General features: G+C 37.6%; 1 protein-coding gene across 1 annotated transcript; it reads left to right on the forward strand.

Annotated features, from left to right (window-relative positions):
• Positions 1 to 1,575: 1,575 nt before the first annotated feature.
• Positions 1,576 to 4,136, forward strand: LOC134003208 (large ribosomal subunit protein eL19-like). Its single transcript, XM_062442340.1, has 6 exons — positions 1,576 to 1,622; positions 2,735 to 2,841; positions 2,951 to 3,073; positions 3,318 to 3,438; positions 3,561 to 3,671; positions 3,945 to 4,136. The coding sequence occupies exons 1-6, from the start codon at positions 1,618 to 1,620 to the stop codon at positions 4,069 to 4,071; spliced, it is 594 nt and encodes a 197-aa protein (XP_062298324.1). The 5' UTR covers positions 1,576 to 1,617; the 3' UTR covers positions 4,072 to 4,136.
• Positions 4,137 to 17,697: the final 13,561 nt, after the last annotated feature.

A 17,697-nucleotide genomic window follows, 5' to 3' on the forward strand; every position in this document is an offset into this window, starting at 1 on the left:
ATGGAGAAAAAGTTCACATAAGATTTGTATTCACAAAAAAACATTATTTGCTGTTTTGTGTATCAAAATATCAATATTTGTAGCATTATTTATTTTGTTAGGAAAATGACATATAAGATGAGCTAAGATGTGTCTTTATTGATCCCCCTTGGGAGAAATTCAAATTGACAAAAGCAGTATCGTGGGGGAAAAGCAGCATAAAGGTGAAAGTGATAAAAATAAATAAAATATTATACACAGTAAAACAATCTCTGTGTAAATAAATCTGCAATATATAAATGTGCAATATGCAGAAGTTCCTGAGATTATATACAAGTGTGCAATATTCCTGTGAACCAAAAATATCCTAAACAACCCCATTATTTAAGTTATTTTTAATTGAAATAAAATATTATTTTGAGTCTCTACACTGTATTTAAAAAATCTATTCAGAATTTTTTAATTAAAGATGTCTGTCACTTATACTTTTTACATTATTTACTTTATTTCTATTGAAATTGTTTTACTACTTTATACTATACCTCCTTTTATTTATTTATTTATGAACTGGAATGACTGATTGCTTGTATATTTTTTTGTTAATTCTATTTTATATCCTGTTAAATGTTGGATTGAAAAACAGATCAATTATGTTCCTTATATAAAACATGAATAATTGAAAATTGGAGAACTGAATTTAATTTTCTAAAATTGTATTTTTGTTTTTCAAACAGCAGTTGGCAACCAGTATATTAGGTGCATAACCTCTACCTTCTGAAAGTGTACAGAAAAGAAATCCTGCAAAACAAACTCAGAGTAAACTCTTCTGCTCTGCCCACTTGGCAGTTTCATTAAAGTTTTTATGCTGAGCTTGTCTTTCTTTCTTCATACTGAGTACAGTCCATGATTGCAGGCATAATAGCCTCCTCAAACTGTCAGTGCTCACATAAATTGGTTGGGTGCATTCCTATTATACTATAATTGTTTCCTAATATAGTGTGCTGTTTAAATTAGAGTTACCTCAACCTTATTCTATTATTATTGCACATGACTTCTTTCCTTAACCTATCTATATTTCTTACTGAATTATCTTTGTTCTGTAGCATTGTTTCTTGGCATCCTTTTTTCCAGAGTGAGAAAAGCTATCTATCTATCTATCTATCTATCTATCTATCTATCTATCTATCTATCTATCTATCTATCTATCTATCTATCTATCTATCTATCTATCTATCTATCTATCTATCTATCTATCTATCTATCTATCTATCTATCTATCTATCTATCTATCTATCTATCTATCTAGTACAGACGTGAAGGTTCACGGATGTTTCGCGCCCTCCAGTGTTCAGAACTTAGACAGCGCATCTAGTGGAGCGTACCACTGTGTTACCATGGGGGAGAGGAATGGGATGATTCAATACACTCCGTTTAACTTTTAAAACATAGTATAGTCCAGATATGACACAAATAATAATAGAGGAATCAAAATTAAAATATACGCACTGTATCTGCTAAATCAACAGCTAAACACTGGTTTTGCTGATACTATCATACTTCAGTCACCTGTGACGACAGCTATATTGGTCGCGACTCAGCCTTTCTATTTCCTTCGTGTTCCTCAAGCTAGCTGCAGCCATGAGGTAAGCCAGACATTTGACTTTTAAAAACGTGTTTTTATTCTAAGAAATCAGTTTAAAAGGTTATATACTTCTTTATTTATGGCCAAAGGGAAGACTGACTTAATCCGAATTTCAGTATACTCGCTTATTTCTACTAAAACACATGTAGGGCCTGTGTTGGTGAGTGAGGTTAGCCATGTTAACTGAGACATGTCACAACATGATCCCGAAAGGCCACCGGTCCTCTAAGCGGCGACGCAGCTGCCAACAGCTCATCTTTTGGCGTGTTATTTGAACAAGCTGATCTCTAAAGTAATTATGGTTAAGTAAATCAGCCATAATATCAAAGATGTATCATATTGTTTCGGTACCCCTTTTCTCTGCTTGAGTGGCACGTAAAGTTAGTGAGTACCAATACCTTCTAGTCGACTACAGGTTAGTGTTTCCATGCCAGGCACTTTAATTTTGCTTTTTATTTTCCTATTTTACGTCTAAAATCTATTTCAGGGTCTCACCCTAACAAGGATCAATATTGCACACCTGTGAGTTGCAGTCATCAGTCTGCCGTCTCCTGCCAAACCTGCAGAAAACCAACCACAAACACGCAATAAGATAATTAACTTACTTTAAAGTATAAACTTCTTATCAATGTAGTTTATACTTTTTAAAGCTCACTGGATTTAAATGGTGTGTTGTCACGCGGATATCAGATGAGAATAATGATATAAAACTATGGTAATCCAACAATAAACGGTAGTTTAGTTCAGTTCACATTGGAGTGTGAATATTATCAGTACTTTTGCTTTTGATTTATACCTTTTGGTTACTTTTTTGTATGCACTTATATCCATATTTTGAAAAGAGCCATATAAAGCTTTTGTCTACTATTTCCTATTAATTGTTGCCAACAATCATTTTGAATTAATGAAATATTTAGCCATAGAATGAAAAAGGATTTAAGATAGAAACCTGGACTATATCACTATAAATGCGAGACTACATGGACCTCAGTAAAAATGTCAAATGAGATATGATACTACTTACTATTTTCTGTGTTCAAATTCATAGAGAACGGCTGTTTGTATCACACTATTCCTAGTGTCTCAGCAAAAATGTTTTGCTTGGTTATCTAGCATGCTCAGGCTCCAGAAGCGCTTGGCGTCCAGCGTCTTGCGCTGCGGCAAGAAGAAAGTGTGGCTGGACCCCAACGAGACCAATGAGATTGCCAACGCAAACTCTCGTGAGTTGTTTCCCTTGCTGTCAAGAGTTCTCTTGATATACATGTGAATACCCTGGACTTTGTAGGCTGGTGCATCATCTGTCTTTATTGCACTGAATTTGTACCACAGGCCAGCAGATCCGAAAACTGGTGAAGGATGGATTGATCATCAGAAAACCTGTGACGGTTCATTCCCGTGCTCGCTGCCGCAAGAACACACTGGCACGCCGCAAGGGACGTCACATGGGCTATGGTGGGTAATTAATTCAAAAATGTCCTTATCCATTTCCTTAACACGCATACCAGTTTTAATCTAGATTGAATTCTACTTTGAATCCTTAACTCATTATTTAGTACAACATACAACTGAGTGCTGAAGTATCAATTAAATTCTGCAAATGATAGACTTTGACGATACTTTTGACATGGATGTTTCTTCAATTTATTGACTTTCAGTTCTTACAATTTATTAAATTTGATCTGTTTTCCTTCCACAGGTAAGAGAAAGGGTACAGCCAATGCCCGTATGCCAGAGAAGCTGACATGGATGCGTCGCATGAGAATTCTGCGCCGTCTTCTCCGTCGCTACAGGGAGTCCAAGAAAATTGACAGGCACATGTACGTGTGAAATTCAGCGCTCATTGCTGGGGAACAAGCCAGTATACTTTGGTTTTAATTCCAATTCCATGAAAAGTCATCTTGTTTTGAGACACTCTGAGATCATTTTCTTTTTTCTCCAGGTACCACAGTCTCTACCTGAGGGCAAAGGGTAACGTCTTCAAAAACAAACGCATCCTGATGGAGCACATCCACAAACTGAAGGCAGATAAGGCTCGCAGGAAGCTTCTATCGTAAGTTCAGATGAATATTTCCAAAAATAGGAACTTAAGTTATCATATTTTAATATATATATATATATATATATATATATATAACTTATAACTGCATATAACATTAATGGGAGCTGGCCATGTCATAACACAAATAAAACCTTTTACTACTAGTAAAATGTTCACCTTGAGAACATCATGCTTAGTCTATGCATTAGTTCATGATTTTTTTTTTTTTTCATTTAGTATAACTGTGACACTGAGATTAACTTTCACGTCCCTTTTCTCATCCAGTGACCAGGCTGAGGCTCGCCGTTCAAAGACAAAGGAGGCCCGCAAACGCAGAGAGGAGCGTCTCCTGGCCAAGAAAGAGGAGATCATCAAGAACCTGTCAAAGGAGGAGGAAACTGCAAAGAAGTGAATCTAAATTGACATTTCTTCTCAGATTTAGCATTTTGTTGTTAATAAATTTGGTTAAAAGAATAACATTGTTTTGTGATTATTGTTTGATGTAGTTAGTGGACGTTTTGGTATTAGAAATGACTGAATGTGGACTGTTGCCCAATAGGTAAAATGGCCAAACAAATGCCTTTTAATTTAAGTAGATCAACTCCTACTTTTATTTTATTTTTTTGACTTAGCTGTGTTTAGTCAGAATATTTAAACACTAGGTCAGAGGAATTTAAATATGGATGAAAGGGCTTCATGTACTGTATTTTGGGCTGCTCTTCTCAAAAGTCCAACAGGTGGCAGCAGAGAACCAGCACCAAAAAGTCACACCACAAGATAGCTGTAGATTCAACTTGATCATACCAAACTAAAAAGATATCACTTACTGTCCTTAATTTCTCCTCTCCATCAAGAGGGTTCATCAGCTCGTGACCAGTTTCTGTTCAGATACTAGATTTATGGCATGTTGCTGTTCCTGTGCAGTGAAATACAGAAACAGTAACTGCTGATTATGCAAGTAGACGGGCAACGTAATGAAAACGAGGATTTAGTAACAACAGTTGCTAAATTACAAAAAATAATGAATACTGTGATTTATTACACATAGGACATGACATTAAGACTTCTGTCATGTTTTCCAGTTATATTCTTAAATTATTTGATTGTGACTTACGTGTGTGTTTATCAGTCTGATTTGTATTTGATAGCAAAATGCATCTTTCATAAAGCTCTTTCAGAAACATACATATAACAGGCCATGCCTTGCTGAAGCAGTGAGTTCAGAAGTTTTCTGAGAACATACTGTGTATTTATAGTTACTCTATTTTAGACCTCTACTGTCCACTCCACAGAAAAACCTCAGGTTTTCCAGAGGAGGAATAATGGCCTTTATTTATACAAATACCTTGAAAGCAGAACCAGTGCTGCCTCCACCTTTGTGTTTAGCTGTCTGCCCATTCACAAGTCTGTTTTTCAGTCATTACATGTGTGTAATGCATTTCGTCCATGACTTATCAATTCATCTGCTTAGCTGTGAGCAATCATTTGGCCCGTTACCAGTCACTCTGAATTCAGCTGGCGAATATTGCAGTTGACATTGGCGCATAACCTCAGAGAGAGGTGAAGAACACATACATAGTTAGACTTTTTAGTGTAGATAGTTGATTTCTTGTAAAATGATGTAAGCCTGAACACAGGAAATTATTATTAAAAGTCCACTTTTCATAAATAAATGACTGAGATCATAAATTATTTTCTCAGCTTTTCCTGCAGACAAGAGAAGTCAAAATGTCTACATCGCACCTTCATTCAAACATTATCCTTTCTCCAGCGTACAACTGCTGTCATGTTTGTTAAACTTGAACTGCTGACGCTCTAGTCATCCAGTCATTTTCACTTCCTGCTCGGGCGTTGAAGGATTCCTTCTTTCATGCTCCCTGGAGAAGATGTGACTGAAGTGTTTGCAGATGCATCTGTTGCCAACCAGGACAGATCTGCTGTTGGTATGTATGTGTGTGTCTCTCTGAGGGTATGAGAAAAAGAATTTGAGGGGACTCTTCTCAAGTCTATTCAAAGCAGTAGCAGCCATTCAGATCACATGAAAGGCTTGATCACAATGCACAAAATATACTTGATTTTTTAAGACTTCTCGACTAGGAATACAATGGTTGAACCTCCTTAGATTTCTTCCACAACTTACACTAAAATCCCTGTTCACTGGGAGATGACTTCATGTTTTAAGTCTGGCTACACCTGGTGTTTGCGGATCATGCATAAGCAATATGACAGCTTTAGAGGTTGGCAGTGAGCAGCCCTCACATTTAAAATTTGGCTTTCAAAGGCCTTGAGGAGCTGAAAGAAAAGGCTTACTCAGCATAATGCATCTGCTTACCTTGACACTGATTTAATTTCGCTGCGCAGTAGCTTTTACACACACACACACACACACACACAGTACTTTAACTAAAGCTGCAATTTAAACATATGTAATCACTACTAAATGGATCTGTGGTATAATAAAAAAAAAAGAAACCATCTAGATGGATAAATGAAAGAGCTTCACAAAGATGTCGTAGGGATTACCGAAGGAGAAAACAGGCTTTGTGCAGCGAGGCCATTTTGTGGCTCAGTTAGTGTATTTCTTCATTACCAGGAGGCACTCCTATTTCCTGAAGCATGAGTTTTAATGGGATTAGATAAGGAGAGGAATATGAGCTGCAACCAAGCGGGGCTCTTTATTACAGTTGACCTTCAACCCAGGCAAAACAAATGGAGCACCCTTAAGAGTTTAGGATATCTTCAGCAACAATCAAGATGAGGAGATGAGAGTAGTTAATGGTCTATTTTTAAATGTCAAAACAATTATCTAAAATCTGAAAGAATTACCCTGCACTTGCCAGTTCGATGACCCCTTTTTCATTTTGTGTTGGGCTGCCTCTCTTCTTTGGGCTATAACTAATAACTGGTTGTCCTATCAGCTGCTGTGTTTTTGTAATTTTTGACTTTATTTTATGATGTGAGTCTGATTCTGTCCAGTGTTATTAAGTATCATGATACCTTTTTTGATTAGTTTGCTCATAAATTGACATTATTAACCTAATCATGTCACTCTTTCTAATCCACCTATCTCTCATTTTGATCCTATATTCATTCCTCACGTTTATTTCACTCACCTGTAATTTAGTTGAATAGATGGATTGATGTACTGTATCAGGTTTAATTCTCCCCCTCATGTTTGTCTCTTTCAACTGATGATTGGAAGAGCGCTCTGTGATAAAGATCACAGATCAGATAGACACAGCTGTCAGATTTGATATCCAGATGCATGCCCCTGTGATGCCTTTCTTAACCCAGTCTTGTCAAGTTTTTATTTAAACTTGATCTTTTCCAGCACTGGAAAACAACAAGTAAAGGATTTGAATACTTCTGACAATTGACTGACAATTTATGATTTGTTGTGAAACTATCAAATACATATGATCAAGGAGAAAGCTCAATCACCACATTTGACTGGCAAAAAGATGATTTATTCCCCTTATTCTTGACATATGTACATGAACAGTTATGCCAAATTTTTCATATTTATCAAGTCTGACTCAGCTTGAACACTAATGAACACAGATTAAGAATAATTGGACACTTTTCAAACAATGAAGCATCAGCTAAAAGTGTTTGTGCCGAGCACACAGCACCTTAAGCACATGGTTTGTACATTAACCCTATAAAAACACATTATGCCCCCTGTTTATTTGTAGTACTGGTCTTCCAGAACATTAGTCTGATCCCCTTCAAGCTGTGTCGGTTGTGGTGTAGGACGACATGTCCTCACCGGGTGCTCAGGTGTCCATTTAGAGGTCAGGATGCATCACATGGCACTGACTTACCTCAAATTTGATATGAGACTTGTTCATATGAGGACAATATCAGTGGCAATAATTAGGACTACGTGATACTTTTGGTGTTCAGTATGGCTGTTCTGACAGATAACAGGCAGGGGAGATGCACCTAGCCTGGATGCAACCTGACTGTCCTATTTAGATTCATATGGGATGACTTTGCTGTGCAGCCCTCCACCCTCTCCTTAACATCTGGATTTCAGTCCTGAGAGACTGTTAGAGTGGTACAAACACAGTTGTCAATTATGATTTGGAAAGTATAGATATGACTTAAGAGCAGAGCTTCACAGCAAACAGAGCAAAATGAATCAATACAGCCATAGGCAGCGGTAAACTAAATGCTTCATTTAATAATAAATAAGTCAGCAAGACTCATTCATCAATAACTGATTAAAATGCTAAATAAATCTGTCTTCAGATGATGATTCATTTTCTCAATTTTTTCAAGAAGTGTGTGAATTTCAATGATGGTATTCAATGTTTTGTTAGAAAATACAAAATGAATTTAATTGCTTGCTGTGATTGTTTTTATTCTAGCAATATACTTGAGCCTGCAGGGAGGGGGAGGGAGAGAAAGAGAGGGAGAGAATAAGAGAGGGAGAGAGAGAGAGGGAGAGCGAGAGCTAAGGAAAAGTCTGCAATGCTAGATCAGCAAAGCAGAAGTTCATGGGATACTTTAAATGTGAAATCCATCACAGTTTATAGATTGCCCGCTTAAAATTGTAATCCACAGTGATAACCTCCATTTGGATTGCTCCACTTTGACAATAACTGTTTATGGTGAAAGTTAAATTAAATCAGAAAGGGAAAAGGCTGCTGATATTCAAAAACATTTTTCACAGTTCACGAAAAACATTAAATATCAAAATCGCTTCTGAGCAAATGGTCAAGTGTGAAAGTTTTCATTGGATGAAGTAAGCAAAAACAACTTGATTACGAAAGGGCCATCTGGATGACATTAGTAATTTTTAATGTTTAATCAATGGAAGAAACCAGTTTTGATCAATGAGGATCTTGCTGAGTCTTGGAAGTGAGCAGCCAAATTTTAAGCAGGGTCAACGGGGAAAGTATAATGATCCTCAATGATATGGCTGCAATGTAGAGAACTCTGATACAGCATGTTAGATGGATAAGATCAAAACATAATTTAAACTGGAGTAGCATGTTTCATTTAAACAGTAATCTAGTCATGTACTGTTGGTTGTTTGGGTATTTTCTAGTTTCACTGTGCAGAAACTTTCATCACCATGTCTTCCATATTAAAACCACAACTAAGGGAACATGAGAGATTTCACACTGTCTTTATATTTCCTCTCCCTCTTGTTGCTGCTGTCGTCATTTTCTTTTTCCTCCCCTGCTGCACTCTCTCTCTAAAGCTTGCGCTTTGTAAGAACATGCTGTACCAGGCAAGGTAAGACTTATTGCCAACTATTTCCCTGTCTTGCTGATTCTTCAGTATGCTGAATAATCTCCTATTTTCATCTTTCTCTTTACCATAACAGTTGTTGACTTGGGCGGTAAAAAAGTAGCATCAGCTATTAGCAAGCAAAGCATCTTTAGTAAAACAGAGCAGCCCCTAATTATCCTTTAATCCCTGTGCCATGAAATGAGAGTCCCCAAAGTCTGTGAAGCACTTAAAATTGAATAGATCAGTTTTGCCCATCATCTTCATAGCCGGACAGGACAATTTAGAGTGTCTTTTGTGGGTCTATGGCGAAATTGAGGACTCTGACTGAATTGTGCCTATTACAAGGAAAACAATAGAGTAGCGTGTCTGCATATTTTTCTATATATATAGGCAGAGAAAAGAGCTGAGGCGGAGTAGCTGAAAAATTAATATCTTCATATCCATAAATGCACCGTGATATGAGCTATGGGGAGGGGGAGTGCAAAGAAAGCCTTTCCCGTGGATTTTTAAATCCTTTTCTTAGCGACTTAATGGATTTGGAAGTACGCTTTCAAGATTTTAGGGCATGTTGGATTTGGAAACCATTAAAGGGCAGGGAGGGCTGAGGTTGTGGAGTTGAGGCAAAGAATACTTGTGGCAACACACTCTCCGATCATGTATGCCTGAGAGGAAACACATCAGACTGAGACAAAGATGCTGCACAAATGAGTCTTCCATTAGCCTAGGGCCTCGTCATTTTTACAGTTGAATTTTCAACCAGTTAGACTCTGTTTACACTTTATTTTAAAATGCATCTCTGGGGATCAGATCACAGATGGACAGTGCTAGGCTATATGCAAGTGTAAACGACCATTCTGTGACGCATGTCAGCACATAGTTTTTGTATGGTAAACGCAAATGTGTCCTGATGCATGCCCGATAAGGACATAACAGGAAAATATATCATCAATGCAAAAAGTGATGGTTGTTTTGGTCACACCGCACCAATGCCAAAAGACTCTTCATCCTGCCAATTTCAACAGAATAGCCTATACACAACAGTTATTGGAACATTTTTCGTTTTTATAGCTGCTCCATACAAAACAAATCTGTCACTTGTCCGGTGACAGACTGATGTAATATTTATTATATTTGTACGCAGGGCCTTTTGATCTTTTTGCAAAAGTGACATAGACAATAACAAAATCTTAACACAAGTGGTCAGTTGGACAACTTGGAGGTGCATGATAGACACAGGTGTGAACAGCGTTGTGTCTCGACTGTCCATTTGTTGATAACTGAAACATATTGTATAACCAAAGGTAAACAGTCTTTTCGTACAAATTAGACAAAATATAATGCTAATTTGTGCACTTTAACAGCTGGTAGTAGGTGGATTTTACTATGACAAAGCCGTACTAGTTTTTTTTTTGCCTGTTTCCAGTCATTGCACTAAGCTAAGCTAATGGCTTCTGGCTGTAGCTGGCTCATTATTTGCAGTACAAAGAATGGTATTGATTTTCTTGTCAAAATCTTGCAAGAAAGTGTAAAAGCGTACTTCCCATGTTGAATTTTGCCTTTAATCTCCTCACATGGACATCTTAATAGTTCGCTGTATCATGTAGATTGAGTAAATGTATAACAAGAAAGCTTTAAGTAACTACGAAACCGGTAATTGACAAAAAGAGTGTATTTACCCAACCATTAGGGAGGTAGAAACTGCGTCTTTTGACTGTGTAACTAATGCAAAGTAGCAGCTTAGTGTAGAGATGAATCACCAGAGGCCCTGTAGTCATTAACAGGCGTGAACACTAGAGCAAACTAGCTATCAAAACCTTTTAAATCAAAGCAACAGATAAAAGCAGACTGGGAAACATATTTACATTAAAAAACACCCGCTTGTCTAGCCAAGAGCTATGTCCTCATTACCTTGTCCCTCGACTATGCTACTTGACCTTCCTTGATTTTCCCTTTGCAGCCGAGTCAAGAGTCCAACAACAACATCAAAGATACGTAGTAGCTGAAAAGGTTAAAGATGAAGAGGGAAAACATATATAAATGGTCATCACTGATGAAAGGGCATGTTAGGGGAAGTGCCGTGCTGAATACTATCGCAGTGTGGAGTGAAAGCACTGAGAGCAGGTGTGGAGGTGGGGTGGATCTGCAAGACTGGAACTTAGTGTTGTATTTTCATGAGATGTCATGGGCTTAATTCAGTCAAACATCTGTGATAACCAATGACACAGCCATCTGGCATACATGGCAGGTTCCTGAGTAGACATGCACCTCATTTTTTAAGGATAAATTAAAGAGATATCTACATTAGTTTACATTGTAATGGTATATTTACTATCAAACAAAATATTTCAACAGCAACTTTCGTTAGCGTCAGAAACCGCTTTAAATCTTTTGTTTAGTCTTTCACACAATTTCCTAGTTTTTTTCATTTCATGTTGAAGATTTAAATTCCATAATTTATATGACAGCCAGTGATTTTGTTTCAGGAACAGCAGGAACAGGGCACTTCAAGGTTATAAGCCCTCTGATTGGATGCTTTAATTTGCAGGATAAATGCTGTTAGCTTATATTTTTGCACTTATGTGAGTAAAAGAAGTGCTTGTTGCAATGATTGCTCAGGAGCAATCACATTTAAGCATTGGTGAAAAAAAAGAGATGACACTGAAGTGGACATTTCATCAATCACAGGATTTAAAGGGTCATTTAGTTAATTGGTGTATTAGCCTATCTAATGCCACAAAAAAATAGATTTTTGGGACAGGGTAGTGTCGTAAATACTCTCCAGTCCATTCGGTTTTCTAAAGAGCTAATTTGGCAGCAACATGCACACATTTCATTGTCACCTGGTTTATTCATAAATGATGGTTATGAAAAGTACTTCCAGTTAATCTATCTAAACTCCCATTCACTACAATATAACATATTTACCCTGTTATTGCATCAGTTTGACCTTTAATGATGACAGGAAACAGAAGAATAAAGAATTTCTTTTTAAAATTGTTTAATACTGCTGAGTTCAATTCTATTTCTGATCAGTGTATTGCACTATGTCACTTTTAAAAAAATAAATGTTGTATCTATAAGACAATAGAAAGACAGCAATGGTTTGAAGCATCGATCCCTCATAAATAAAACTCTCTTGATCTCTTAGAATAATGGTAAAACACCCAGGGCCACCCGGAAATACTACTTCTATAGAAACTAGGAAGCATATTCCTCAAATCTATCATTCCCAGTGTAGCATGCTTCAAAGACAGCTTTCATGTGTCAACCCCAGGGCCTATTTTCTCTGTCCTGTTTAACCTCCCAGATCAACTCAGAGAATATGCATTGCCTTTATTCAGACTTAAAGCCCTGGAACTCAGTGTACTGTCTTTTTACCTCTGGACTGTGCCATGTGGCGCTTCATTCCTGTCACTGAGAGTGTGTTTGTGCAAGCTGCATCCTGAGAAAGCGGAGGTAGCCTCAGCAGCAGGAGATGAGACCATGCATTAAACATGCTGTTTCACATGGCCAGGGGTCTAGAAAAATGTAAACATGACTGGAACTGGAGGATGGTGACAACATAAGACAGGGAGGAGGGAAAGGCAAGTAGAGCCTGAAATGTCTTAAAATCCAGAATTCAAGTGGGCAGAAAAAGGCTGTAGGTGCAGCATTATAATGTGTTGATGATGCAATTAATTTCATGAACATCATTGCGATGATATTCTGAAACTTTGTGGGTTGAAGAGTGTTGCTAACCAAACCAGATGATGATTACAACAAATCAAAACAAATCAAATCACAGTTCTTTCACTTCAAGTTTCAGTGGTTCTTGGCTGTTAATCTGTAGACTAGTTAAATTAAATTAACCTCAATTTGTGTGATTTCATGAGAGACAGTTTCAAGATATTTCTTTAAACAATAGTCAGGTGCCCACATGAGCATTAAAACAGGTTTTGCTTGCTATAATCATGCTTCCTGTTAATACTGACCATTACAAAATCTCAAAATGTGCCCACAATTTAAGTTGAAGGCAATTAAATCCACATTCCTCATAAATATGTATTTAAAAGTTTATCTGAAGCTTACATGAGACTTCAGCCGTCTTAACTAAAAAAGTCTCGACTTACAATGTTTTCCTGTTCAGCTGTAATGGAAGGATTGTAGAAAAAAAGACTGAAATATGGGAAATATATCTCCTTGTTTTTACCTTTGGACACCTGACTATTGTTTTGAAACACTGTGAACCTATCCTTTAACCAAGCCCTTTGGTTGGACTCAAGAGGCGTATTTTGGTATATAAATGTATGGCTTCATTCATTTGCATAAAACTGTGAATATAATCCAGATAGCAATACATTTGACAATGCAAAATAATTAGGGAAACAATTTTGTGGAATATAAACATAATTTCTAGGAGACAGGGTTGGTAACAAACTCTGGTCTCATGCATGTCAGTCTTTCTACATCCACCACCCTGAAGCTGCCTGACTAAAATGCATTTAAAAAATATTCTCAGGAGCATCCACAGTGTATGATATTACGGTGTAGTCCATAAACTGAAGCAAGATTTTCAAGTTGTGAATAATATCCAGTCAGGTGTAAGAGAGATGAGGGATAGGAGATTATTTTTATTTGCATGTGTTTGATGCAGGGGTCTGTAAGGTGTTCTTTCTTTCTGTCTGCCAAGCACCTGAAAGCCTTATTCTCCTCTGACAGTGCTTTCCTCTCCCTCTGCCTGCCTTCCTGCCTATATAATCAAGTGCTATTTTGAGCACGGATTTTCTTCCAGAATTTGCATTGTTGCCATATTCCTGCTGTTAACACCTTTGTGCTGCGATCATCACCCCTACTGTGAGTCTGTCCAGCTGCTGCTCTGTTTTAAAAGATGCAACGATGTGAGTGTCAGGAAATGTGTGATTTGTGTAACGAATAACACATTTAATGAGCCATTTGATTGCATTTTGTGGTGTGGGCATGATATGCTCAGGACCTGCTCAGGGTCTTTTTGATACTCTTAGTTGGATTTTCTTGCCCCAGACTGAACACTTCAGTTTCTTGTCATTAAGTTGATGGATGTAGCATGAAAGAAAAATGAAAATGATTAGGTCAGGGTGAGACAGTCACTCACCCTTCTCTGCTTGTCACTGACATTTGAGCCACAGAATGAGATTTTCAGGGAATTTTACTCATTGTCATGCAAGTGCTTGGTTGTACAGTAAGTGGAGAGCACCACGCCATCTTTAGCGATAAAGTCAGCAATTTTATGAAAGTGTACAAGTAGCTTGATGTACTGCCAGTTGCACACATTTCTGTCTCCCTCTACGGAGACGAAAATCACATTTGATCCAATTTGATAACAGAACTGGGTCATGATTTGAGAAATGTTCCTCGCACCACAGCAGGCACACATACACAACAGACACAGAGACACACAACACTGTCTCTGCCAGCTTAGTATTCGGCCTGCCAGCAGCTTTGCCCATTGCCAATTAATTTCATTGGGAGTTAATCATATTATTTATGGTCATTAAGAACAAGCAGGCTTCTCAGGCTTTGCACTGTCAACTCAAATGAAAGATCTCAGTGTACTCAATACTGCGACCACGGAGGGAGGCGTCTTCTGTTTGAATTTGAAATCTTAGGAACTCAATTGTAAAATGACAGACTGAAAATGAGTGCAGATTTTCAGCTTTAAATTAGTGCTTTTTAGTACAAGCAACAGCAAGAAGTGGTTGGAGAAGTGTTTTTTTTATCTCAAGAAGTTTTAAAAGTCTGCATTTTCATGTCCTATAAGTCTTTGATAGCCAGTGACTGTATAAACAGTGGCCTTCACTGTGAGGTCACTACTTCATATCACTCACTCTGATTAAACACAGTGAGATATGTCACCCAATCTTCCTGTTGTTTAACCACATCTACTCTTGAAGAAGAAGGAGTGTGGTTGACAACATTAATTAATCTTCCTCCAGGGTCGTTTAGTGAGGATTAGTGACAATCACTGCCTGGCCAGTGACCAATTGAAGGATGGACAGCCTTGTTTGGGGTACAAAATACTGAGGAAGCAGTGAAGGACACATCTAGGTACTTCAGTTACTTGTCTTTTGTGAGACTCAAATCTACATACAAATGAAAGAATGAGTAGTGGCGAATGAATGTGTGATGAAAAGATGTGCAGCTGGATGAAAAAATAATCTACTCAATGATAAAAACAGGCGAAAAAATGTAGGTTTAGGAGCAACAGAACCTCCAATATTACACCAGATAAAAATCAGATCTGTTACCTTTTGTAATGACAGCTGTGTGGGAGACTATAGTCACATTTTGCTTGAATCTAACAAATCAGGCATAATGACTAAAAGTACTTGCCAAAGTACAATGTCCATCTTTACTTACTTCAACTACAAATACAACGTTTTAAATAAATTTGATATCTGTGGACATTTTGCATCAATTGTGTGCTATTTTTGTCATTATTACACTGTATGTGTTGTTTGTACATAACCTGCACTCATGGTCTCCAGGGAAGAAAATCTAAATCTGGATGTTTTGAAGTTATTCTAACACTTATGAGGTAAAAAAACAAGTTTAAAAATTCAGTTGCCATTTGACTGCAAACATTGTGGCCAGTTTGGGGAAAATAAGTGGTGTTCTCCATGATTGTTCAAATGATTTCACATGTATTTGTCTGAGAAAGAACTTGGAGTGACTTTTGAGATAAAATATCTGTAATGAAACACCTTTACTGAACTCTTTGACAAAAACAAACAACAACAACAACAACAAATAACAGATGACACAGTTTGAGAGTTCATCTGCTTTTATTGAGAGATGTGAGGATCACAGGGCTGCTAGCCATGCAGAGAACTAGCCTGGTAGTGTGCATTATGGTGAGAGCTGGAATTCACCTGGATAATACTGATCCTGAGCCAATCTTGGTTCTAGTCAGTGATGGTAATGTTAAGGATTTAGCATGGTGCACACTGATCCAAGATGGTCACTTTGTAAAAGCTGCTATGCTCCCAAAGCTGGAGTCCAAATTCAAATCTTTATTCAAACTGCAGAAGCACAGATATACATGTGGCTATGCTGGAGATAAGTCAAGTACAAAATAAAGTGAGTGACTAGAACTGTTGTGCATAGTATTTGAAAAGATTTGTGCTGATAGGGGTAAATGTTAATTGAGCAAACAGATGCATATATGTGTAAGTGGGACAATAAACAATAATCTCCCGTAATTTATCATTGTGAAGTTAATGCCCTTAATGGCTCCTGGACAGCTGCAAACCTGCTGGTCAGAGTGCTATTTAGAGCCAATATATACAGTATCTTTATAAGGCTATTTACAAATAATGTCATATTTCTATTTACACTTATTGCTGCAAACAAAGGCAGTTTGTTACCACCTTATGGTTTATAATGACATAGCAATAAATCAAATGGTGTGAAGTGATTTTGCCTGATATCACCTTTAATTGGAGCAACAATATCAGTCCCTCAGAGTCATGTGTGCTGAGAGAAACTGTAACCTTTCATCAAAAATCCTGCAAATATTTTGACTGCCAGAGTTTAGTACATGACCGTCTGAGGGACTGAAAGTTTAACTTTTTTATGGCAAACAACACTGAGTTTGGTTTTTAATCAAGCATCCTGGATTATTTCCCTACTCTGCTTTTCCCATAGAAAAAAAACAGGCATTTCTGAAATTCTAGACAGCACATCATCCTCGCGTCACAGCACACAACCAGCTATGACAGCAAATATTACAGGACATTACACACAGATAAAACAATGCAGACAATATAATGACAGGAAGCATGATTTTAAAGTTACAGTACATGGAACGGAGTGAACTATAAAATCTGTGTGTGTGATTGAAGGGCATACTGAGACAGAAGCTCCCCGGGGTACACACAAAGCATTTGTCACATTGGAGCTGTGAAGAACATGAATGTACTGTAATCTAATCACTCGAGAGCAGTCTGACGTACAGAAACCCCAGAGTGCATTTTTTTTCTCTCTGTGTGTGTGTGTGTGTGTGTGTATTATGACTTTCATTTGACCAAGATGTAGCAGAGAAGACCGTTTTTTTTACATATGCACAATGTAGTACCTGAATCATTTTCTAGTCAGAGCAGGGGTGACACATATGTAGATCATAAATTCATAGCACAACAGCAGATGTGCACATCATGAGCAGTCTGTGCATCCAGTACAAAAGTGATTTACCTCCCGCATCAAATCCAATAAACCAAATCTGTTTTCAGGCGTTTGGAAAACAAAAACAGAAACAAAAAAACAACCAACCAAAAAGTGTTTGCACAAGCAACTTCGATAAACATCTACAATCTTTCACAAACTCTTGTCTTGTTTTCACTACACATAACATGAAATGAAGACAGTTTGCTCACAAAGTCCCCCATATCCTGTAGGCCTTGACATCATAGTAATGCAGTCTTCTCCCTTTTTTTCGCAGACAGATGGCCAAGTGAGGTAGCCAGACTTCCTGCTCACTATCCTCTTCAACGTCATGCTACATTTGTGTTGTGAGTGTGTATAAAAATCACACAAAGCAAAGTTATGCTACAAGAAAAGTAGCTCTAAAGAACTCTAAAGAAGTCCCCTCCTTTATGTCTTAACCTTTAAAACCTTCTGCAGTAAAAAGCAAAGTTGTGGGCATCTCCTCAAGCTGTCAATTCACTTTTGGAGGGGAGGAGGTGGGTGGCGCACAGTGAGGTTTCAGGTAAACACTCCTGAGTATTCCTCCGTCATCGTGAACTTTATTAGCAAACTGAGGGGTCGAGGAGAGCTGTCA

This window comes from Scomber scombrus, chromosome 21, assembly GCF_963691925.1.
Source record: "Scomber scombrus chromosome 21, fScoSco1.1, whole genome shotgun sequence".
NCBI classification, from domain to species: domain Eukaryota; kingdom Metazoa; phylum Chordata; class Actinopteri; order Scombriformes; family Scombridae; genus Scomber; species Scomber scombrus.

Excerpts from the sequence above, each read along its gene's own strand:
- LOC134003208 (XM_062442340.1), top strand. Across the intron at positions 2,842-2,950 it reads GATTGCCAACGCAAACTCTC|GCCAGCAGATCCGAAAACTG; the intron begins GTGAGTTGTTTC and ends TTTGTACCACAG. Across the intron at positions 3,074-3,317 it reads GGGACGTCACATGGGCTATG|GTAAGAGAAAGGGTACAGCC; the intron begins GTGGGTAATTAA and ends TTCCTTCCACAG.